We start from the raw sequence: 25,052 nt of genomic DNA, 5'->3' as shown, positions 1-25,052 counted from the left end.
ATCAGCTCCTGGTGTGTGCTAGAGTTCCCGTAGGTGTTCCAGCAGGTGGAGGAGAGCAGGGTGGGGGAGAGGTTGTATATTTTAAGAAGGAAACAAAAAAGCATTATGATGGAGTGGTGCATTAGCAGATAATTGCTTACAGGTTTCAAACATGTTTTTATGCTTTCTAAATTGATAGATGTATCTGCAGAGACTGATGCTCTTATTGGAGGGTTCCCTGTCCTTCTGAACAGAGCAGAGATCAAGAAAAGAAAACCTTGCTGAAGATGGACTTCTTGAGCTAGCCCATGCCTTCTTCCCTGGCCAAATCCTCCCCCACCTGCCTTTGACATCCTCTGTTGTTCAAAGCCATCCTGTGCTACTGCTGCATAGCTCTTGTGCCTTCAATTCTGTCATCATGCACAACCCAGATGGTAGAAGTTCTCCTCTCCCTTATGGGTCAGTTGGCTTTCAGCACTGGCTGGGATGAAGGAGGACTTCCACTGCTTCTGTCACTAGCAGGGCCTCCATGGCTGGGTGATCCAGCCAGCCCTAATTGTTTCAGCCAAACCATAAAGAGCACAGATCGTGCAAAGCTTTGGAATCTGTCTGGTGGAGACTCTATAATGCAGGAGGGATTTGGCTGGTGGAGATTTTGATTATTGCTATTTGGCAGCTAGAAGCTCACTTTGCTGTGCTGCACAGGTGCCTGCTCTGCCAGGGATTTGCATGAGCTGGTATGCTCTGGATCAGCACATCTGGAGAGGTGGAAAGGGTTACAGTGTGCATGTTCACTGACCTCTTCATTTAGGGTGCTTTTTAGGTGCTCTGTCTCTTATTCAGCTCTTAGAAACTCACTGTTCCTGTGACTACACCCTTGTAATTCCTGACTTTGAGCTTTCTTCCCTGTCTGACCCCAATTATGGCCACTTCTCTCACCTTTGTAAGAACTTGGTATGTGGAGTGAGTACAAGGGGAGGGATTTAATTTGGTTTTTAGATTATTGGATAAACTTTACCAAAAAAGGGCCTTGTGCCCAAGACTATTTCAGGCTCCAGGCAGTGTCAGAGGAGACCTCTGAGCAAAGACAGTCTTTGCAGAAGTCACTTCAGGGTGGAGTGCAGTATATTGTTCCTGGGGAAATTTGTATGGCTGTTTCTTGTGGATGAACAGCCCTCTGGAGAAGCATGGTTTCCATTGCCAGTGACTATTGTTAGTGCTACTTAAGGCTGTACATCTTGGAATGTTCTTCAATATGAGCCATTTAAAATCCTGAGTCATTTCTGTCTCCATATATGCTTGTCTCTCTGATTCTGTTTCATGGCTGTTCTTATACCCAAAGCAGTTCATGCCAGCAGCTGAGTCAGTTTGGAAAGGAGGAAGAACAAACAAAAGGGCATTTTCTGCTCTCAGCCTCTAGGTAGCCAATGTTCTTGAGTTAGCCAGGTCCCATTTCTGGTGATGTTTTCTAATGGAATGCTACCTTCCAATGGGAAGATGGTGGACCAGATCTTTATGGCTTTTAGCCAAGTGGATGGCTGTGTCTTGGGACTCCCTCTGAGCTCTTTCCTGTTCCCTTGCCAACACTGTTGTGTTCACAAGCATATAAATCAGGAATGGAGGATGTCCCTTGGAGGAAACTTAGATGTAAGCAGACATTCAGTATACATAAGCATGGCCAACTCGTGTTGCTCACAGGGGTCTTCCTTAGCAGACTGTCTTTGAGTAGGAGGTTGGACTAGATCTCCTGAAATCTCTTCCAATGTGACTTTTCCTATGATCCTATGTTTTGCCCTAGATGTTGAGATCAGCAAAAAAGCTTTTCTACTGGCATACACAAACAGCTGTCTTCTTGAATCATGCTTTAGATTATGGAAGAAGGAATTCAATACAGAAAGAGACTTCTTAAAATGGGAACAGCCCCACACATGTTCTAGTTGCTATCATCCATGTATGAGCAGTCTGAGGACAATTAATATGTTAGCTGTCCACACAAGATCTGAAAAGTAAGGTCCCTGCAGATCAGGCAAAATACCTTTTAGTATTCAGAACACAATAACCTGAAAGCCTGGTTGTTGATGCTTCAAAATTGTTCAGTCTCCACTGGTCAGATGTGGTGTTGAGGGCTGGAGAAACATACCTTGATTACATATGGCCTGTGGTAAGCCACAAAGTTCCTGTAAGAGGACCAAGTGTTGCAGTAACACTAAAGACCTTTCCTCCTCAGGTCTGAGAGATGTCAGATTTGATTGTGGGAGCACTGTGTTGGACTGAGCTCAGTTATTTCTCTGGATGCTTGTCTTCAGATCTTGAGAGGCTCATCAGGTCTTGCCTATGGCCTCTACGCAGCATAGGAAAGCAGAACTCTGCTGGCATTTGAACTGTTTCTAAAGACCACACTTAGATCATAGGAAGCTGAAATTTTGCTTTGGAAGAGAGCCTACCTTCTCCTTCCTACTGTCTAGAAACAAGTCATGATGAATGATCCTGTCTCATCAAAGTCAGGATGGTTGTGGTCTGTAGGGATAAGGTAGAACAGTGATTGTGCCTGACTTTTTCCTGGAATCAAGAACTGGGTCATTTTCTGATACCAAAATGCAGACGTGTGACAGTTAAACTGGATTTAATCACACATGCCTTGAGAGCCTTTGGCCTGGAGAACGTTTACATGTGTTGAAAGTATTCCAAGCCAAGAATGTTTTAGAGGAATTTTGAGATGCTCAGTTGTGCATAACAACAGTACAGTTGTGATTCTTTCTGTCCTGCTGCACCTTCAGTGATGGAGGAATGGTTTTGTACCTTGGAGTCACAGCTGCGGCTGAGCCTTGTGGTGCGTGTTTAACGAGGAGAGCTCTGCAGGGACAATATATTTTGAGTGTGGCTTACTGTCAGCTCTTTCCTTCCCAGCTTCACTGTGGTGTGGCTCTGCAAAACCTCCAAAGCCCAGCCAGCTCTGTCGAGCACATCTCACATTGCCCTTCCTCTGGGACTCCCGCACTGCCACGCTGAACCTGTCCTTACTTTCACTGCCTAATCCTTGCTGCGTTTTAACCTCTCTTCCTCCTCCCTCTTTCTCCGCACTTGTTTCCATCTGAGTGCCTTTTTATTTGGGTATAAACCTCGGCAATTACAAGTTGCAGGCCAAAGTTGCCTGCCCCGCCGGCAGCCCCAGGATTCGGCCAGGCCTTGCAGCGAGGAAGAAGGTTGGCAGGAGCTGGGACGCAGCATAGCCCTGAGAGTGCTGCCCACCTCCCTGGAGAGCACCAGAGCCTCGGGGAGCTCCCCCCTTCAACAGGTAGACGTTGGGAGCAGGCAGCCGGTTCAGCCTACCCTCCTGTGCCGAAGGGCTGGTGAGGGCTGCCGCCGTGCTGCCAGGCCGGGCTTTTTAAGGAGGGCCTGGGGGCATCTCTTGCGCGGGTGGCCCCAACCCGTCACCCATCGCCGCCGCCCGCTCTGCGGGGAGAACAGCTCCGCACAAAGCGGGTGGGTAAACCCTCCTCCGGGGCGCGGGCTGGAGGAGGAGGAAGGCGGGAGGGAGGATGCTGTTTTCCTCCCTCCCTTTCTCCCTCCCTCCCTCTCCTTCGCCGCGGCCGGAGGAGCGCGCAGGCGGCGGCTGGCAGCCCCGGCGCGGCGGGCTCGGGGGTGCGGAGCGCTGCGGAGCGGGCTCCGGCCGGGCCCCGCTGGGGCAGCCGGCGCGACGGTGAGTGCGGGTGGGGCGCGGCGGCGGTTCGCGTCCCGGCTTCCCGGGTCTCCCCTCTCCGCTTCGCAAATCCTCGGCGGCCACACCGAGACGGGAATAAACCACCCTGCCGGGACTTGGGGGCGCGGGGGGCAGTGCGGGACCCCCGGCCGGGCATGCGACTCCGGAGTGCTGCGCCGGTCCCCGGCTATTGTCTGCGAGCTGATGAACAATGGGGGAAGCAGCGGCCCCGCGGGGGAAGGGGACTCTTCTCTGCTCGCAGCCCCTGCGCAGGAAGCTCGGGGTGCCGTTCTCGGGGTCGGAACATCTCCACTCCCGCAGCAACTCCGGAGCGTGTTGCTCCGGAGAAGAGTGGCTGCCCGAGTCACGCCAGGGGCTTCCCCTTGGGGACCCCCGGGACACCAGCCTTCCTGCCTGGTGCTGCCGGCTGGAGAACAGAGAGGCTCGTGGAAGTGGCTTCCATGGAAAAATGTCAGGACGAGGACAATACTGAGTCGCGTCCCTAGAGCCAGACAGTGAACGCATGGGAAGGGCTGAGCGGGGACAGGAGCGTAGTAAAGCAAAGTCAAATTTCCCCGACTCCTGCAGCCAGGCCTAATGAACACTGATGCTGTGTCAGGGTCGGGAGGAAAGGGGCAAGAGAAAGTTTGAAGGCTGCAGTCATCTGAGGCTGGTATGGGAGAAAAGAGAAATGAGCTTCAGATCTTTCCTCCTTCCCCCGAGTTACTAGAACTGAGATATGGATCGTTTAAAAGGAGTAGCATAATGCAATGAAGCACTAGGCAGTACCCACTGCAACACTTACCCATTGTTCCTCGCTTTGCCTTCTGCTAGAAGGATCCTCATCTAGACAAGTATAATTGACTAAATAGTTCATTTTCCTGGCCAATTGCATCTGTAGCCTCTCCCGTGAATCTGCTGCTGACTGGCTGCAAACATAGCAGCGTCTTCAGGCAGCAACAGAGAACTGGGACCTTCTAGTGAGACTCACTGTGTGGGCTAGCTGGCAAGAGCAGCTGAGCGGCTGCTCACCTGAGTTGTTCTGACAGTAGCAGCACAGCAGGCTTGCTCCCTCACTTCTTGGTCCTTTTGGCTTCCTTGTGGGGAGTGTGAAGAAGAATAACAGGTGGTGAGACAGGTCCAGCCTACAACTAGAAGATGCTACATGTGGTTCAGGCAAGTCTTCTCCTTTCTGTAGTCGATTTCTTAACTTTCTCTTTATCCTGGAGGATAAAAGGTTTTAGGTTGTTTTGAGGTGGTGATGTTTTGGTGGGGTTTGCCAGCCTACCCTTCAGCCTGTACCTGGTGGCTGGGTGCCCTGCAGCATGGATGCACACACACACAGGCAGGAGCATGCGAGCCCAGCACTCCTGCCCTTTTCCGATAGAGCTCTAAGCAGCTGGAGGGGTTGCAGCTGCACCTGCCTGGCTGGAGGCTGCATCCCTATTCCCAGGAATCTCATCCTCGTTTGCATCGTGCAGCAGAGCTCAGCACATGAGTACGCACAGATGCATTGTCTGAATCACTGCAAGACATGCTCAGCACTGCCAGGCTGCTGCTTTTCCTCTTCTGGAGCTTCTTATCACAAGTCTGCATCATGCAGCTTTCCTCCTGTTTCTTTTCCTCTTTCTTCTTTGTAGACTGCCACCTGTCCTGCTTCACTGTCAGCTTCTCCTTCATCTTTTCCTGGTTAATTGATTCTTGCACCTCAGTTTCTGTTTTTATGAAGTAGACTGTGTCCTCTTCAGCCCACTCCTCTCAACAGTGGAGAAGCAGCCCATCCCCTCATCTCAGCAGGAGTATTCCTGCCAACTGTTTACAAAAAGTAGCACAATACCCAAGCTGAACGCTGACATAATTACATACCCAGCCACAGAGTGTAGTAAATAATCCTGCCTTTCAAGCTTTCGCCCAGTGGTGAGTCTTTTGCCATCTCCTTTGCCCCTGGGCTAAATGTTTTATACTTGGCTTGCATTTACTTATATTCTGGAAACACTCAGTCAGCACAGTCGCTGCACAGATACATGGTACCAAAGTGGATGCATGATGATATCTTGCACCATAGACACTTAACTGCGCCGGTACGCATCCTGTGCCTGAACCTGCAGCACAGAGCTCTGCTCCTGGCTTCAACCCGTTGTGCTTGGCAAGTGTGAGGGCTGTCAGGGAAGGAACAATTGCTGAGGTGGGGATATTGTTCCATCGGTGGAGGAAAGATGGCTGTGGGGTGAAGGTCAAGAGAGCCAGCAAAAAGCGCAGGGCTTGGCTGGCCATGTTTTGTATTGGTGAGGGTGATGGTTTTCCAAGGGTTTGTGCTGACGTGATTGCAGGCTGTGTGTATTGTGGAGTTGTATTTCCAGTTGTGCTTGCGAGCTTGAGTCTGTCTGCAGTTGCTTTGGTTGTGAGTCAGTCTGTCTGCAGTTGCAGTAGCTGTGAATCAGTGTCTGCCTGTAATTATGTGGGTGAATCAGTGTTGGCTTGTTACACTTTACCTGGCAAATGGTTTCCTGTGGCAGTTGTGGATGTGAATCACTCTACAGGCCCTCTGGATAGGTTTCTGAGTAGAGAGACGCAATGCTGGGATAAACTTCATTTTGATGAGGAAAAATTAAGCATCTTCTCCTTTTGAAAAAGCTGGCTTGGGAGTTGAGCACAGGGCTTGTTTCTCTGGTACCGCCTTTCTACAGAAGAAATCCACTTTATGGCTTGCTCCCAAGGTTTTCATGTTGGTCTGAACCTTCAATTTCTTAGCCTTTTACCTCTGATTCTGAGTGTCCTCTTCTGGCACCTCTCGCAGAGGTGCAGACAGCGCATTCGGTAACCATCACGTGTTCCTTGTACCGTATGTGTGTGGCAGATTCATAGGAAGATTGTTTATGGCTTGTGCAGTCTGTGTGTGTGAGAATGAGCCCATGTGCCTCTCTGGTAGGTAAGCATAAATATTTTCCTGCTTGCGAGTTGAAGACTATGTGGTTCTGCTGTGTGCCTCTTGCTGTGAGCTAGTGCTGTTTCTCTAAGTAGATGGTAAACAGCAAGTTTGATTCTGGTAGGCAGAGCTACTGCTGGCCGTTTCTTCTTCTCCAGTTCCTATAAAGCACTGTGGTAACTTCTGGCCTTCAGCAGCATCTGTATAGCACAAAGCAGTGCTAAACTGAAAGGCTAGTCAGAGAAATCTGGGCTATCTCAGGAGATGGAAGTAGAGCACTCCCCTTGGTCCAGGTTGACAGGCTGGGCCTTTCCTTGTGCTGGCTGGGGCAGGCAGAGTGCAGTGCTGGTAGGGCTGTACTGCTCCCAGCATATGCTGGCTTGGGTGTCTCTGCCCAAGTTGTGCTGCATACACATGCATCTCAGTGAGCTCATTTCAGAACAAAGGGATGCAAACAGCCAGCAGGATAAGGGTTTTGTGAAACACCACCATGTCTTATCCCATCATTTATGGCCTTCCAGATGAACCATGTTGGCTCATTACTACCCCTGCCTTCAAATTAAAATATAGTGTTTTCCAAGGGGCCCTCCTTTTTGGCTGAAGTGATGAGAACTACAGCAAAATCTCCCAACAGGGACACAGGGCAGCATGTGTATCACCTGCATTTATGCTGCTGCACTGAGTGCTTGCTGGCTTCCCATCTCTGCAGAGACAGCTTAGAGCTTCACCTGAAGAAGCACAGGCTGCTGTGCTCACAGAGGATCAGCAGCAGCTGGGCAAAGCACAGCCGGTGTGTTTTTGGTGGCACCAGAGGACCTCTCCTGCTGTCTGGGACCTGTTTTGCAGAGGCTCCAGTGCAAAGAGGAAGAGCTTTAAGAAGCTTCTTGTACTGTGCAAATGCACCTGATCTGGAAAGTAAATATGCAGGTGTTGTGAGGTCACCTATAGTGCTGTGCTTGGTTGTGGATGTGCTTGGCACCCACCAGCTCTAGATCAGCCTCTTCTGTCTACATGGAAGTGCTTGTATCTGTGCTTCTGCTCTGAGGCTGCCTCTACTTCCCAGTCTGTTTTCCAGCTGGCTTCCCAGCAGCGGCCTCTCATTGCACACCCTCCCTGAAATACCTGACTTAGCAAAGATGTGGAGCAGCCTGCAGGTCCATGGTTCTGGGGACTGAGTGCAAGCAGTAAGTGCTCAGCACTCCTTCAGCTGATGCCATTGGTGTAGGTGCATGGTGTGTGGGCACACTGACCTGATGACACTGCAGGTATACAGTATCTCTGGGTGCAGTGATGGGACAAATATGTCCTTTGGGCTGCTTTATGGATGCCACCTGTACAATGAGATAACTGCTAAGTAAATCAAATTGTTCCCTTAACTATGCATGTTCCAAGCAGGCAGTAATTTGCAAGAGGTACTGATAAGATTCTCAGAAATGTACCCAAGTGGGTTTATGGGCCTCTTCTGTCTTCATTCCCTCTCTGCTACCTGCAATCTCCCCCTCTCTGAGCTGTTCTCACAGATACTTTTTTTACAAGCTTTACCTTTCAGTCTCCACCTCCAGTGCTTTATCTGTCTTTCCCTTGTCAGCAGTAAGCCTGTGCTAATCACTCTTTCCTAGGAAAGCATTTCGGAATATTTAATGGTTTCTAGAATAAAGACTTCTGAAAAGATCAGGCTCAGTAAGCCAAGTCAGGAGACACCCAATGTTAACATAGTTACTAGGGTACCTTGCTGATGTGGAAGGTACCATCATTTTTGGTTCCCAAACGCACCTCAGTAGGAGCAGAGGCTGGAGAATGTTGCTGTTTTGGGGAGAAGGAAGGTTTTCCAATTCCTCCTTCCAAAAGGGCACACAAAGAGGAAGGCTGTATTTCTCAGGAGTGGTATTATGCTGTGATGCTCTGGAGGCTGGACAGACTGCCTGTGCTGGAGAGGAGTGGGTATGTTTATGATGCCTTTAGGTATGTCATTATAAGGAGACCTGCCAAAATCCAGAGTGCACACAATTAAAAACTTCAAGCGATGCTGGATTCCAGCTGCAAAGTGTTGGTAGGGCTCCTTAGAAAATCTGCATGTGATTCAGCTGTGGAGGTTACCAGCAACTGCAGAGATAGTGATGAATGCATTTGCTAACTGTGCCATTAAGAAATGAGCAATGGACAGATGGAGGAAGGAAGTGCAGAGCTGCTTTGTGCACATACCAGCCCTGTAGGCTCCATCTTGCACAGGCATAAACAAGAGCCCGAAGCTATAAGGTGATGTTCCTTAACCTTTGTGAATGAAGGCTCAGTCTAAGGAGTTGTACCACTCTTTTCTCAGTTTAGAAATCTTTGCTTTCTACTTTTTTTTCCTCATGGGTACGATGCAGTTTCCTTCCAGAGAGACCTAGTAAGAGATTTGGTTGTTTTTTGTTGTTGGTTGGTTGGTTTGGGTGTTGTTTGTTTTTTTTTTTTTTTCTCCTTTTTGTTCTTTGAGACTATTACCATCCAATTAACATTCCTAAAGCCTCACTCATTACAGGTAGTTAAATTCATGTTGTCTGCATCCTCCTCCCCTTCCCAGAGCAGCACAGATCCCTGTAGGTATTCAGATCAAGACGCTGATTCTTCCAGAGCATTCTGAGTGGGAAGTGACAGCTAAATAGCATTTTGTTTAAGCACCTTCTGCAAGGACAGCACCAGTTCAGACTGGAGAAGCCCCAGTATTACTTTTCCTGAGGCACACTCGTGGGTGTTTCCGTTCCTTTGTTTTGCTTAGATGGTTCTGTGCACTGAGGGATGCCTTCCCAGCAGCTCTGCCATGAGCAGTAATTGCTATGGGGCAGGCAGAACTCTGAAAGAGCAACTCTTCAGTGCTACAATCTGAGGAGCTCAGTTACTGGGCTGTTGAAACCAGGACTGGCTTTACAGACCTGGCAGGCCAGAACCCTGTTACTGGCTGTGTGGTCAGTAGCTATTGGGTGTATAAAGCACTTACACCAGCTGAGATTTTGCATGTCCCTGTCACTGATGCTGGGGTTGGACTAGCAAGAGCTCGAAGAAAGGGAAGAGTTGATGCTGAGACCTGTTGTGCCATGGGGACCACACTAGGCTCTGGCTATGGAAAGCTTTGGAAGATTGCTTAAACTGCACAAAGGTGAGACCTCTTCTGCAAAAGCATTGTTACATTCTCCAGAGATGTGTTTCCTGCCTAGCAACAGTGTGATGATCATCAGCACTGGTAGGGGGTTGTTTCTTCTGCTGCTCCCCCAGCACTGCCTGGCCAGCCTGGGCTCAATGTCACAAGGCTACCATGATTCATCACCAACAGTTAAAGTCCCTGTGTTAATCAGGAATGTCAATCACAGTGCTCAGGACCATGTCTGCTTCTCAGTCCATCTCTAAGTGTAAAGGAACCAAAGAACAAGGGAAATGCCACTCAGAATCTCCTACCCAGATCTCCAGGAAAAACACAGCACAAGAACCAAAGGAAAGTGGTAGAAAACAGTGCCAAGCTGTTGTCCATGCGGCGCTGTTCTTTCTGAATCCCTAAGTGCAGCCATAGCAAACCAGCCATCCGTGTACTCTCATGCCTCATTTTGGGGTCATTCTCCATGCTAGCAAACTGAGCTGTGGCTGGCAAAGTAATCATTTGGGCAAGTAGTGAAAACAGATTTGCCTCCCAATGCAGGTATATAGAAGTGTTTCTGATGCTTAAAATGAGACTTCAGTGCATATTTAACTTTATTCAAGCAGCCCTGTTGACCTTGGGTAGCACCTTGTTCCACAGAACTATCCAAAATTAGCCCTCTCTCTCCATATAATATTAAAGGGAAACTTTCTTGACAAAGCTTGGTGGAAATGCAGTTGTTTAGAGCTTCTTGGCACACACAGGCACATCTTACACACACCTACATGAAAGGTGTAAGTGCTTCTGGCTTTTGTCACTGTTCCTCACCCTCTCACTTTCTGAATTACCTTGCTGCTCCATTTTTCTGCTCCTTTTTTCTTTAGCTGCTCTGTCTCACCTTTGGTGCATAATCTCCCCAGCCCACAATCTCACTGAATTTAATAAAGGTTGCCCAAAATTTACTAGAGGTGTCAGAACAGTTACTGCAGAGCCAGAAGGCAGCTGCTGCAAAACCAGAAGCTCCTAATTTTTTTGTGGCTATGCCTGGTCAAAACCTGCTAGCAGTGCAAATTCTGCCAAACAAACCATGTATTGAAATCAGCAGTTGAACATATTGATTTCAATGAAAAATTTCAGTGGTGGTGTGGGGAGGGGAGAGGGAAGCCAGCAATGTTTTTTTCTTGCTTTTGGCTAGTGTTTGAAATTGCCCCAGGGGAGGGAGGGAATCAATTAAATACTATTGTATAATCTGCAAGTTTCAGTGAAATGAAAGGGAAAAGTTGAAAGGAAATCTGTTGAGGAGCTGCTAATTGAAGGAGTGTTGAATTTGCCTTGTAAGAAACATCAACATTTTAGCTGTCTTTGTTGTGATTTGGAATGAGTCTCCTCTAACTGTTGGAATTTCCCACAGAACAGATGTTCAGCCTCTTAGTTTGTGCTTCATCAACATATACATGAATTTCCAAGACTGTGTCCCTTCTCAGCTGGAGGGTGGCAGGATCCAGAGGAGCCATCCTGATCCAGGGCCTGTCTCACCAGAGGTGTAGGTGTGCCCATGCCAGCCTCCGGTAAGCGTGTGCTTGTTTGGTGTGAAGGCTGTGCTTCCCTAGATAGCATCCTTGATTAAATAAGGCCCAAGCACACCAGCAAACGCTCACATGCACTAAAAGAATCCATGTGCTGATATTGGCAAGGATTTTAAGTGACTGGTGAAGATAAAGGTAACACATCTGAGGTATGTAAGGCACTGCTAGGGCCCAACCGTTCTGGTTTTTGGGGGGTGTGTGTCTGCAGTTGGTGAATACCTTGCCAGAACAAAAGCTAAAGTGGGTGGATAAGGACTTGTAGTGTCTCTACCTTCTGCCTGCTTGGCAGCTCATATCCTCCTAGAGCTGTACTGAGCTAAAAAGCAAGAATCAAGCACAGCACCCAGGAAGACTGTAGGACCGAACCATTGTGGGACAACCAAGAATAGCTGAATGCAGAACTTGACATAACACACGACCCAGGCTGGCCTCCTGACCCTTTTCTTCCAGTTGTCTGTGGCAGGGGTAGCCAGATACAGGTTGCTGTACATACATGAGGTACATGTCAGGCTGGACGTGAGGAAGAAGTTCTTCACCATGAGAGTGGTGAGACCCTGGAATGGGTTGTGCAGGGAGGTGGTTGAGGCCCCATCCCTGGAGGTGTTTGCAGCCAGGCTGGATGAGGCTCTGGCCAGCCTGATCTAGTGTGAGGTGTCCCTGCCTATGGCAGGGGGGTTGGAACTGGATGATCCTTGTGGTCCCTTCCAAGCCTGACTGATTCTATGATTCTATGATCTCCAGGTACTTCCATGGCTCTCAGCTGAGCTCCCTGCTCTCTCTGCATGGGATTTCCACTGGGGGTTCCCATCTCCCATCGCTGTGTGCAGAAGCCCTTTGGTGTCAGTTGCATAGCTCACTTGTCCCTTCCATTTCGGGGGGCTGAGAAATGCTGTTGAGGTGGTAGGATTTGGCTTTCAAACCAGCATCTCCTTCAGTGCTGGAAGGAGCTGCCTGAGGCTCTGCAGTGTTGGTGCCCATTGATTGGAGAAATATGGAGGCCAGATTTGGCTGGCAACAACATCTTGCCCTGGCTTCTGCAGGCTGGGGCAGTAGGGGTGATGGTGTTCTATGGCTTTGGGGTACTCACCCAGGCTGGCTGTGCCTAGCTGCTGTGGTGCTGAGCCTTTGCTGGGCTGAAATCCTGTGTGTGCCAGACGTGAGGCGGTGTGCTGGGGAGATGTCACGGCAAGCTGTATTTATACAGGCTGTTGCTTGGCACTGCTGTTCCAAGGTGCATCAACATAATGAGATACATAAAAGGGAAAGGCAGTTAAATGTGTAATAACATCACAATAAAAGTGAAAGTGAGCATTAATGAAAAGTCTGAGCACACTAAGTGCAGTACAGTTGAACACTCCCACTACCTTGGACCTCAGTGCCCAAACTTAATAATAATTTCTGGCAGTGTCATTACTAGAATTAAATGAGGACCTAACTGTCCAGAAAAAGTGGTTTGGAAAAAATGGGTCTTGAGACTTTGGAAGTGGTTCTGCCCTGTGGCTGTTCCCAAGGCAGCACAGGAAGCAGGGGAGCTGGAAACATCTGCGAGGGCAGTGCCTGAGAGTACGGGTGGGGAGGAGGAAGCAATAGGTGGAAGAAGAACCAGTGTGGTCATTTTGGAAGTGGAGCTGTGCACCTGCTGCCAGTTGCTCAAGCATCTGGGGAGCTGCAGGATGTGCTGTGAAGATGGGGTGAGAGTTTGTGTGTGTATATATGTCCTTGGCTCTGACTCCATGCTGTGACTTCCCCAGCGCCAGCAGTGCTGCAGGCAACGCTGCTGCCTTTAGTTCCTGGGGGTGTCTCTAGGACTTCAAATACCCAGAAATACTGACTGCTGGCTAACATGGATGAACTGCTGTGCTAAGATTTCCTCCTAGTAAATGAAATCTCTTTTCTCTTCTCTCCTTTTCCTTTGTGCCCTCCCAGCAGGTTCTGGAGGCTTGCTTGCCAGTCGCCGCGTGCTGACGCCATGGCGCTGAGGCTCCCAGGAACGAGGTCGCTCGCTCTCGTTAGCCTAGTCCTGGTTTTGGGGCTCCCTGCTGATGCTGGGTAAGGTGGTGAGTGCTGAGGCTGTTGACCAAAGCTTCAGTCCTCCTACTGTGTTTAAATATCCTGGGGTCAGCACCTGTGTGAAGTGATCCAGGGTAAAGCCCTAAAAAACTCTGCTGCTTGTGACCTCCCCCTCATCCCCATTCCCATGCATTTCACTCCAGGACTGTTCAGTCCCCCTTGGCTGAGCTGACTGATTGCATTAGCATTATTTGAGGTGCTCTCACTAAGGACAGTTGTCAGCATTTTTTGCAACAAAACCAATTTTCAGATTTGGCTTCTGCACAGTTCCCTCTGTACAAGGACTTGGCTTGGATGAATTTTAACCTAGAAGAGAGACTTCTCCCTGTTAATTTTTTAATACTCTCTGAAAGAAAAGAAAAGAAAATGGAGCTGCCTCAGTTGTTGGCTGTTTATAGTGTAATGATCCATGAGCAGCACACCTGATCTGCTGCAGTGTGGGGGGACCTCTGGGCACCCTTGCCTGGGCATGCTGCTCATTCTCTCCCTGGGCATGCAGACTCCAGTTGTCCCAGTACATAGTGCTGCCACCAGCCTCGTTCTCCCACCCACTGGGAGCTGTTGGGAGAAGACAAAAGCCTGTTAGTCCATGACAGGCTCTTCAGCCCTCCCTGACATCCCACTGGAGCCTCAGCTGAGGCTCTGTGATCTGGGAGAGCCCTTCAAGGAAGGGAGGCAAAGACACCCCCTCGAAACAGCCTGCCAGCTGTGGGGAGGGAGGAGCTCTGCACAGAGGGAGAGAAATGCAAATAATACATGACTTGTATAAAAAATTGAGAAAAGCCTTTTGGAGTGCTAGGTACAGATGCTGAAATGCTGTCTGCTGACTTACAAGTCCAGCAGCGATCAAGGATTTTCATGCATGAAAAATACCAGTGCTGCTATTCCTCCTTCACCCACACACCCCTGTGGGTACCACCATTTCCCCAGCTGCAGGCTCCTACTCTGCCCTGCCCAGGTCATCTCACCTGCTTGGATCTAACCTGTGTAAGCCAATGCATCCTGAGCATGCCTTGATATGTAGATGCTGACCCTCTATCGATGTATGGCTGCCTGCCCCATCCTGCCTGCATAGGCACAGGCAGCCCTGGGCTCTGGCCTCTTGCCACTGGGGCTGGGTCCCCATCCCCATGCTAGCTCTGGAGGGCTGTCAGCAGCTCCTAAAGCCCTGCCTCTGCCTTCCCCAGCACTGCCCTTTTGCTGCCCAGCACGTACTGGCTGTCACTGCTGCTCCCTTGCTGCCTGCCATGCGGGTGTCACTCTGGTCTGTGGCAGGATGTATTCTAAATTGCATGGAGGGGACTCTTGTTTGAGGTTAGCATGCCATGTGGCAGCCAGCTCTCCAGGGAGCATGTACACAGGGACAAGTGACGAGGTAATGACTTTTCCTCAAGCCTATCCTAATTAAATTTGCTGCAAACCTCTGTCTTCCCTGCCTAAAGGCTTTTAATTATTTTTAAACCATGATCCCTAAACCTCTTCACAGTTCCTTAGACTTCTTCACTGAGGCTTTAAGAGAGAGAAATAAGACCTGGTTTTGCACCATTCTAAAGGGCAGCTTTAGCTTTATGTTAAGGTTCAGTGAGCCAGGCCAGCTGGATTGGGGAACTGGCCCAAATGGGGTGCCAAGCAGAGGTGCTACTGGCTTTCCTCTGCCTGTTCCCTCTCCCTGCCTGCACTGCTCTTTCCCAGGCACCTCCTGAGTGAATTCCATGCTGTTCACATTGAAGTCAAATCCTCAAATGTCAGGCTAAGTACAACATCTTTGAAATTCATAAACTCATTCTTCCCATCATTGCTGAGCCTCCACCAGGAGTTCCTTCACAAAAAATCTGTCCTCTCGCTCTTTATATTAGGGGTAGTTTTAAAAGACAGCTTATGAAACATTCATGAATGAGCTTTCATGAGCATGTTAGCTATTCATAAGTTATAGGTGGCTATACATCCATCAGCAGACACTGGTAGAGATTGCTTTTAACAATAACAGCTACTGAAAGCTGGGACAATTGAAACCTCACTAATTACAGTAGGCATTTGTTCAATTCCTCAAAATTCTACTTACTTGCAGAGTGTATTTCATGTCCAGATGAAAAGCCCAACCCACTGTTTTGATTTGAATGGGGAGTCTTGAAGGCTGTGATGCAGTTCATAATATCAGTGTCCAGTTCTGGTGTCCCCAGCATCAGAAAAACACAGAGCTGTTGGAGTGAGCCCAAAGGAGGGCCACAAAGATGATCAAAGGGATAGGACAGGCTGAGGGAGCTGAGGTTGCTCAGCCTAGAGAAAAGACGACTCCAAGGGGACCTCAGAGATGCCTTCCAATACCTGAAAGGATCCTACAGGAAGGCTGAAGAGGGACTTTTCATGGGGGTGTCTAGCAATAGAACAAGGAGGAATGGTTTGAAGCTGAGGGAAAGTAGATTTAGACTGGATCTTAGGAAGAGGTTCTTCCATATGAGGGTGGTGGCACTCTGGAACAGGCTGCCCAGGGAGGCTGTGGATGCTTCCTGCCTGGGGGTATTCAAGGCCAGGTTGGATGAAGCCTTGAGCAGCTGAGTTTAGTTGAGAGGTAGCCTGTGGCTAGGAGGTTGGAATAGATGATCTCTAAGGTCTGTTCCAGCCTAAGCCATTCCATAATTCTATGATTCTTGGTGTTTCACATCTGACAGGTTGCATTAAGGTTGGGATGGGTGTGTTCCCAACCACACCTCATCCCCCCACACACACCCATGCCCTGTGGGAATTGCAGTTTAAGCACTTTTTGTTGGACTCACACCTTTGCTGGGCTCTTGGAGGCTGAGCTCCCTGGCTTGAGCCACTTTTGCAATGATAGCAGCTATTGGTTTGCTAAAAACCAGAGGCCAAGTGGCCTTGTGAGAGGTGGGATCAGATCCCTGGAGAAGCAAACCTCAAGCATTTGAAATGCAGTTTCCCAGAGTGTTTGGTTATTGATGCCAGTGCAAATTAATATCAAGATTGCCCAAATGGAATATTTCAATTAGCTGCAGCATGTTGAATTATATTGATTCAGCCTGACTCTAAAAAATACCCAGACTCTGCTCTCAGTTTTTCCTCTTCTGCTAGAAAATACATTTGCTCTCCTTTTATCTAACAGAAGCTGAGTTTTCTGTTCAGAGAACATTTTAATAGAAAATTCTAAGCCAGCTCTGCTGCTTGTCACCCTTCTGACCCTTCATATAGTTTTTACAAATGGACCAGTAGTGCCAAGAGTAACTAGTCTAACCAGAGGAGATGCAGCAGGATTAAGCTTTGAAATCCTTAAATGATATTTTTCTTTCTGTTTGGTTGGTTGTTGTTTATCATTTTGTTTTCCCCACAATTACTTCCTGATGCATGCTTCAACCAGTGGCTGCACACATCAGCCGGAGCAAGATAAAATGAGGCTAGGGAGGAGAAGGAAAGAGGCAGAAATGAAATAACTTTCAGTTGTTTGAGTTGCAGATAGCAACAATTTTAGGGGCTTCTCTTCACCCAACTTTGGGGAGTGGGAGCATGCTTCAGGGGGTCATAGGTGCCCGCAGGGCACAGGGGGTAATGGCACCCACATCTTGCACCACCAGCGTCTGTCTCATGTGCTGTATTCATGGCCTTCACCTGGGCAATCCTCCCCAGTCACTTGTCTCTCCAACTGGGCTGATTTGCCAGTCAGGGCTGCCCTCTGAGGTGCTCCTGTGCCACAGCTGAGGATCCCTCTGCTCCAGCAGCCTTTTTCACGCCTTCCTGGCTGGACATCCTCAGCCATCCTGCTGCCTGTCTGTGCCTCTTAATCTTTTTTTGGCCTCATTGGTGTTTCTTTTATTTCCTCTTCTATCTTACTTGCAATCTCTGCATCTCTATGGATTTTTCTTTTGGTTTCCTGTTACTTAATCATCAGCCTTTCCATTTGTTTTCCTCCTAACAACTATTTCTGCTGGGGAAAGCTGTGCTCGGAGCCACAGCACCAGTACTGTGTGTTGTTTGAAATCTCTTCTACAGACAGCCAGTTTCAGAAGGATTTGCAGGCTCCTTTTCTGTTGATTGAAAGGGAGGTGCAAAATGCAAATGTATTATTTGAGCCCCATGGGCTTGCAAAACTGTATTGAAGGTTTTGTTTGGTAAGATGAGCTTTATTTGAGAAATTTACTATTTATTTTATTCCACCTGGGGCAGAAAACACCCCAAGGGGCAGAAAACACCCCAAGGAAATGGTCTAATTTGGGGGCTTGCAGGCTTCTTGTGCTGAGCAGAGATAGGAATGTGAAAACTCATTTGATTTTATAAACAGGGAAAGTTCAACAAACCTCAGAAATGGTTCACGAAGAGTTATAATGAGGGACTCAGGCTTCAAGCCTGTTTTACTGAATTCCTACTTTTCTGCCTCTTCCCAGGAGCAGAGAACTTGGAAATGGCTTGATATGGTAAATAACTGGCATCAGTTCTTCCCTGCTGCCTATAAGGAGATACTGGCACTTGAGTAACTGTTTACTGTTCATAAAAATGCCCTTTCCTAGGGGCAGATGAGGGATGCTGAGGCAGGGGAAGGCTCCCTGAAAAAACAGTGCTCCTAAACCACCACCCAAAGTGCTGCTGGCCCTGAGCATGCAGAGATGGGTCAGTAGAGATCCCTCAGCCTCCATGGTGAGGCCTGCAACAGCTACAGAACACAGAAGGTTCTACCTTCTTTATGGTGAGGGTGACAGGGCACTGGAGCAGAGGTTGTGGAGTCTCATTCTCTGGAGCCTTTCACAACCTACCTGGATATGCTCCTGTGCAGCCTGCCCTAGGTGATCCTGCTTTGGCAGGGTGGTTGGACTTGATGAGCTCTGGAGGTCCCTTCCAGCCCCTAAAATTCTGTAATTCTGCAGTGGCAGAGGCCAGAGAGGAGTTGATTCGAGATGCTCTGCAGGGAGTCCTCTCAAGCCCATCACCACCTTATCAACTGGCATGCCCCATCCTGCACTTCAGGTCCCACTGCAGCAGAGCAGGGAGCAGGAACCAGCATCCCTTCGTGTCCAGTCCCTCTTTAGAGCATGTACAGAGTAGATTTCTGATAGCTTTCTCTTCTGATGCTGCTCTTCCCTCTTTCTGCCCCACACGCCAGGCTTTCTCAGAAGCACGTTTCCGACGTGGTGGATGACAGCAAAGACAACATCACCATTTTCACCCGCATCCTGGACAGGCTGTTGGACGGATACGACAACCGCCTGAGACCCGGACTCGGAGGTCAGTTGGGCAGACAGCTGATGTTGGCCACAGCTCTGTAGCTTTAGAAACGAGAGGCTCCACAGACAAGGGCAGCAGGGCTGCTGAGAGGTCTCAAGCACAAGCCCTGTGAGGAGAGGTTGAAGGAGCTGGGGGTGTTTAGCCTGGAGAAGAGGAGGCTCAGGGGAGACCTCATTGCTCTCTACAACTACCTGAAGGGAGGTTGTAGCCAGGAGGGGGTTGGTCTCTTCTCCTAGGCAACCAGAACCAGAACAAGAGGACACAGACTCAAGCTGTGCCAGGGGAACTTTAGGCTCGAGGTGAGGAGAAAGCTCTTCACAGAAAGCATAATTGGCTGTTGGAATGTGCTGCCCAGGGAGGTGGTGGAGTCACTGTCCCTGGAGGTGTTCAAAAAAGGATTGGACGTGGCACTTGAAGCCAGGGTTTAGTCAGTCCTGAGGTGCTGGGTGACAGGTTGGACTTGATGATCTCTAAGGTCTTTTCCAACCTTGTTGATTCTATGATTCTATGACAACTTCTAAGTAAGTCTGGCACTGTCAGGAGGAGAGGCTGGTTCCGTGCCAGAGTCAGTCTGTTGCTGGTTTCCCCATTTTGAGGCTGTGCAATCTCGATGCTTGATGTTTTGTGAGATGAGAGGCACACGTGTCTGACTGCTGAGGTATCCTGTGACATTACATTGATGGGCCTGTAGATGGAGCAAATATGATCAAACCTCTTTCTGCTACATTACCGTCTCAGAAACAGTGATACCACCAGTTTGCAGGACCTTCAACTTGTGGCTTCTTGGTGTTGCTTTTTAGTCAGTGGGCTTTGCTACAGAGCCTCTGTCTTGACATCTTCTCAGTTATTTCCTGTGCAGCTGTCAACTGGCAAGTTTTTCTCTGTGTGATGATCTGGGCACCAGGCAGTCAGCCAGGCTCTGCTGTCTTTTGAGCTGCTTTTAACACCACTGTCATTATAGCTTCTGCTGCCGAGTTTCTCGCCAAGCACCTACAGATGTTTAAAGTGCTTTAGAAAGCAAAGCCGTGGTAGTCACCTTGCCTGACAATGCTTATGGCATACATTTGGCATGACGTAAGGAGGCAGAAGCAGTCAGGAAGTGTGTGGGGAAGACAGCCGTGAGCTTTCTTGCTGAGATGGGGGAGACTTGGGCCTGTGTGGTTTCTTGGGGCATTCTTGCCAAGGGACACTGCCGTGGCAGGTATCCCTCTCGAGTGCCACCACTGAGGTGGTGTCCTTGCGCTACTCTGAGCCACCCTGCTTGGCTGCAAAGAATAGCTGCTGAACCATGATTCCCACCCAAAGGTGAAGTCACCTTGTGCTCCCCCATTCCCTGAAGGTCCTGCTGCCAAGGGAGGTTGGGGCTGAGCTTTCCTGAGCTCTTGCATGCGGTGGGGCCTCTGATGATACAGCGCTCGCCTGGATTGCACCCTCTGTAACTCACAGCAGCCTCCTTGTCTCTTCCCAGCCTCTTGTCTACAGAGACCATGGGGAAGAAGGGTTTCTCCAGTGAGCATCTCAGCTCTGATGGGCTGCCGTGCTGCAGGACCCAGACAGAGGAGGAAGGGGTTGTCTGCTTAAGCCATCCATTAGTTTTATTGCTTTTGTTGCTGGTTTCTTTCCCCCAGGATTAACTGCGGTCCCACTAATAGCTTTGCTTCCTCAAATTGATTTAACTGAAACAAGTTCTGAAAGGGGACTGAGGGGGCATTGATGTTCACTGTATGCTTGGTTGCAGACAACCTTTTGCAAAGGAAGATTCCCAGGAGCCCCTTGCTGGGGAAGTTAAAACCTTTCTTGGAACATCTCTGCTCTGTTGCTTTAGATCTTTTGACAACGTGCTTAACATAATAAATTGTCTTTACCCAAATCAGATGTTGCATGTTTAAAGACTGCTTTCACCTCTGATTTTCCCCTCATGGAGCACTTCTGTGGACCTAGGTGGGAGATTTTGACAAGGGCCACAGGTTTTGGGGTCTCTTGACTGACAGTGAGTTGTCATCAGTGCGTGTGTACACATATGGGGCAGCCTCCTGAGCCAGGTTTTCCCCAAGTCTGAGCTTGTATTCCTTGGAGGTCTGTCAGAGCTGCTGTCAAGAAGAACATTAGAGAGGAAGACCTTTTCCCAGTGCCACCAGTGGCTAGAGAAGCAGAAATGGTCCTGCTGTGGACTCTAGACTTAGGGGGCTAATAATCAGCAAGAGATGGGCTCCTGCTGTCCAAGGATATGTGAGGTCTGTGAGAGGAATCACTTTGCTTCAGATCAGCAGCAGGGTGGTTCAATGACTCACAAGGTATATTGGTTTTCCTGTGAGAGAGCACTGGGCAGTCCCTGTAGATGTGGTACTGGTTCTCCCCAGTTCCCTTGGGAATATCTTCCACTTGTTTTTCTGAAGATGTCAGGCAAGAGCATCCATTAGCACCATGCAAACCTTGCTTTGGTCTCTGTCTGAAAGGGCAGACAGGGCAGTGCTGTGCCCATGCAGAGACTGATAGAAAGATGGACTGGCCTGAAGTGTGAGTAACTGGGAAGCAGGGCATGCAGGCTTCCTTCTTGGCCTTGCTTTCCATGCTCTATATAAGACAGATCCTCTTGAAAACACTGGGCAGAGGGCTGAGCTGGGAGCAGGGCCACAGCACCTCCTGGGGCTGCAGGGTGCTGCCTGTGGCTGTCCCTGTGGCTGGTGCACAGGGAAGTGAGCAATGTTTGTTTAGGCTTCAGGAGAAGAGCTGTGTAAGCAACAGAGTGTTGATGTGGCGACTTCTCCCCTCAAGATAGCCTCTTTGTATTTATTTTCTTATCCCCTCTGTCTTTACCATCTGCTGCCACCCACTCTAATAGCTCCCATGCCAGAGCTCCTCTTCCTACCAGGATGCTGCAGACACAAGCTGAGGCAGAGCAGTGCTCAGGCTGTCAGGAGTGCAGTGGCACAGCCAGGCTCCAGGCAAGGGTGGTCCTGTGCTTTGCTGCTGCTCTTGCCCCTGGGAGGTGGCTTAGGACATTATCTCCAGCGTTGTGGAGGGCAAGCAGAGGTTTGTGAGCATATTCTAGACTACCTTAGAAGGGGAAAGGGACCCCTTCTTCTACAAGAATGCCTCATAGCACTGGGGATGTGACCACTGGAGTCAGAAAGGAGTCTTCCAAGCCTGGCAGGAGGTTTTTCCCAGTCTCTGCTAAGTGAGCTGGGTCTAGCTTGCTCTTATGGTTCTAGCTAAGTCTTTTGTTTGGCCCCATGACCACTAAAACACAGTCTGGACTTAGGGAAGGGTAAACTGCATAAATAAATCGTGTCATAGAATTCAGAATGGGGGAGGAAAGAAAGGCACTGTCAGCAGATAAAGTGTGTTTTCCCTGGGAAAACACAGGGCAGGTGGGTTATTAAGTCAGAAGAGAAATATAAATGGACCCCAAGGGGATGGAGACATCTGTTGTCAGGGCCAACCTTGTGGGATAAGAAAGTCTCCCACTGAGAGAGCTTTTATGGACAATGCTTGGCCTCTGCTCCTGGTCTGGAGCTGTACAATCATGCAGATCCTCTGCACAGCCCCACAAGGGCTGCAATGAGGGGCATCTATTTATAGCTCTCAAATTCCCTTTGCTGGAGCTTGCTGCAGAGCTTGCATGTCTCAGTTTTGAACCTGGAGCTTGCCTTTCTTGCATGAGTGGGAGAGAGGAGAGGTGGCTAGGAGAAAGAGGTGGAACTGGCTGAAAAAGGGAGAGACATAGACACAAAAAGAAGAGATGCTCAAGGAGTGGGATGTGAGCAGTGAGACCATGAGTGATCCTCCAAGAATAACTGATGCACAAAAATTGTGCTGTTTACTGTGAAGAGTGGTGGAAGTTCTGCAATACTTACAAAGGCTGTGTGATGCACAGCACAGTTACCATGAGAGGGGTTGGGCTGGCTGAAGTTCAGTGATGGTCCCTGTGCAGCTGTACCTTCTGCAGCTTTATTTCCTAACCAATGAAGTTTGGGTCTATTTTGCTGCAACCAAAACACAACCTTCTTGTAAATGCCTGGGAAGAGGCAGGAGGGGAGGTTTCCAGACTTGCCTCAGCCCTTGTCTTCTTTACAGCCCTGAGAATACTTTCACAATGCTTTGCTAGTACAAAGCTATTGGAGAGCACCCTACTGCTCAGGGAGGAGGCACTGGGGGCCTTTCAGTAGCTGTTAACAAAAGAGGATAGAGATTTCTTCCTGCTCAGCCACAGAGTGCTTCAAGAGGGCTGGAGTGTGTCTGAGGTGCTGTTTGGTGTATGGATGAGGGCACCTGGGGCAGTGGTGGACAAAATTTCTGTATTGGATGGTCAGGGGAAACCTTTGCTCCAGAAAACTGTTGGCATTTTCCAGGAATTGCCAAGGAAGAAAAAAATTTGCCTCAAGGAAGAGAAGGAGAGGGTAGGCTGTTCAGTTTTCTAAAAGATGGGCTGTAAACTTTCTAGAGAAGCTAGTTTCACCAATTGCAATTAAAAAGTAATTTGTACCATGTTAAGCAGCTAAGCCAGGATCGATCACAGTTCTCCTTCCTGGACACTGCATCACTTACAAGGTATTGAAGCTTTCTCCAGGTGTCTCTGGAGTCCCTAAGTGGCTGACTTGGCCCCACTGAGGAAGCAGTCAAGCTGGCAAGCATCCTTTCAGTCTGTGTCTGCATAATGTGCTCCTGGATAGGTGAGGGTTAGGAGCCTACTGAAGTTTTCAGAGTATGGGGCTTACTGGGACCATCAAACACAGGCAACTGGATTGAAGTGATGCAGTCCCCTAGGCAGAACAAGGCACTTGGCTCAGTTATTTTCTTCTTCCTTGCCCATTCCTTGTCCTCAGGTTTAGGCAGCAAGCGGGTCCCATCCAGGCAGAAGGGAAGCTCCAGTTTGTACCTCACATCTGGGTATATCTGGAGAGTGAAAGCAACCCAGTCTCATGGCAGCCTCCTCTTCCTCATCTCCACTGGATTGCTCTTTGTGGCCTGGTGTCAGCATCTCCCTGCCCATGCTGGGCTGGGCACAGACAGGCCCTTGGACTCAAACAGCTTTTGATGTGGTCATGCTCTGCTGCTTACAGAAGGACTCAAATCATGGATGCCTGACATGGACCTGTGGGTACCTTTAACCTGATCTTCCACTGCCCTGCTAATGGTTTTTGATGTGTAGCCACCTTCACAGGCTGATGTATTCCCTTTGTTCTTTTGCAGGTGAAGCACACCTGGGTTGGAGTTTTTCTTGTCTCTTCTTTCTGCAGTGCACTGTTTTTTTTTTCCCTGCTTTTTAAATGATGGTCTAGTTTGTCAGGATGGCTTCTGAGCAAGTGAGAAACATCTATATCCCTTTCTTGCCACCTGTATTGCGCTGATTCAGGTGCTGATGGCCAAGAGGTTTTTGACTCAGGTTCAGAGTGGTTCCCTTTACTTAAGTTCTCCTGAGTTGCTTGGTGTGTTACACCTCAGTGCATCTGTCGTTTTGTCTTGACCTCCAGCAAGTAAAGGCTTGTCTGTCATTGTGTGAGCATTAAGGCAGAGGGGCTGAAATAGTCAGAATAATTACATTATAGAAATGCCTCCCTTGAAAGTACAGTGGAGCAGTGAGGGCTTATCTGCCTAGCAAGATCCAAGAAGAAAGCTGTTTGCTGTGAGAGGAATCTATACTAGGAGTAGTAGAAATTGTTGAATTGCCCAGATTGAAGTTAGAAGAACTTTTATTTCCTAAAATGTGGGCAAAATGTTCTTTTCTTCTGTGGGTAGGCTGCAAATCCCTGGGGAAAGGACCACCACAAGTTCTTTGGATGCATGTAAAGTCTTAGCATGCAGCAGCCCAGCTTTCAGGTGTTTGGTGGTGGACAGGTGGGTGGCTTCTTGGTCCCTTGGCTGAAGAATCAGGTACTGCCTGTTGCTATGGGGACACCTGAGTGGTGTAAGCAGTGTCCTGATGCAGGGTGTCCTATTCTCCATTGCAGCAGAAGTGATCCCCAGGTGTCCAGGGAGGCCAGACCTTGAGCTCTTCTGCTGCTTTTTCACCTGTGTGTGATGCAATTGCCTGAAGCTTGTCATAAATATCATCTAGATCTGCTGTTTGTGCAAGAGAAACATTAGATGACAAACCCAGCGGTCCTTTGTGGTTTGTTATGATTTCCAGGGTTTCAGAACTGTGCTTAATCTGTAATCTGTTTTTCTGTCTTGATGTTCCACCTCTCCCAACTTCTCATCTCTTCTCTCTGATCTGACTTCATGCCTTGTATTGATTACTCTAGGGAGGAATTTGATCCTTTCTTAGAAAAAAAAAAATCCATGTCTTATCTCAGATTTTTGTCTTTGTCTGAGATTCCTTGATGAGTTTTAATTTGAAGCTGAGACATTGCCTGGAACAGTGCTTGTTGGTTTTTTTTTTTTTCTGTTTACCTTCCTGGGCAACAGGGACCCTGCTGTGTCTCATCCAACTTCTGAAGTTCAGACTTATGAACAAAT

The 25,052-nt window shown here is 48.8% G+C and overlaps 1 protein-coding gene across 1 annotated transcript in view; it reads left to right on the top strand.

Moving 5' to 3' along the window:
- Window positions 1-13,254: 13,254 nt before the first annotated feature.
- The window catches only part of GABRA3 (gamma-aminobutyric acid type A receptor subunit alpha3), a 61,929-nt gene continuing 50,131 nt past the window's right edge, over window positions 13,255-25,052 (top strand). The window contains exons 1-2 of the mRNA XM_054388811.1: window positions 13,255-13,349; window positions 18,472-18,593. Of these exons, the coding sequence (XP_054244786.1) occupies window positions 13,270-13,349; window positions 18,472-18,593 (202 nt within the window). The 5' untranslated portion in view covers window positions 13,255-13,269. The remainder of the gene's footprint in view (window positions 13,350-18,471; window positions 18,594-25,052) is intronic.

This window comes from Indicator indicator, chromosome 17, assembly GCF_027791375.1.
Source record: "Indicator indicator isolate 239-I01 chromosome 17, UM_Iind_1.1, whole genome shotgun sequence".
NCBI lineage: Eukaryota > Metazoa > Chordata > Aves > Piciformes > Indicatoridae > Indicator > Indicator indicator.
The sequence above is the reverse complement of the archived record's forward strand: the minus strand, read 5'-3'. Positions and strand labels throughout refer to the sequence as shown.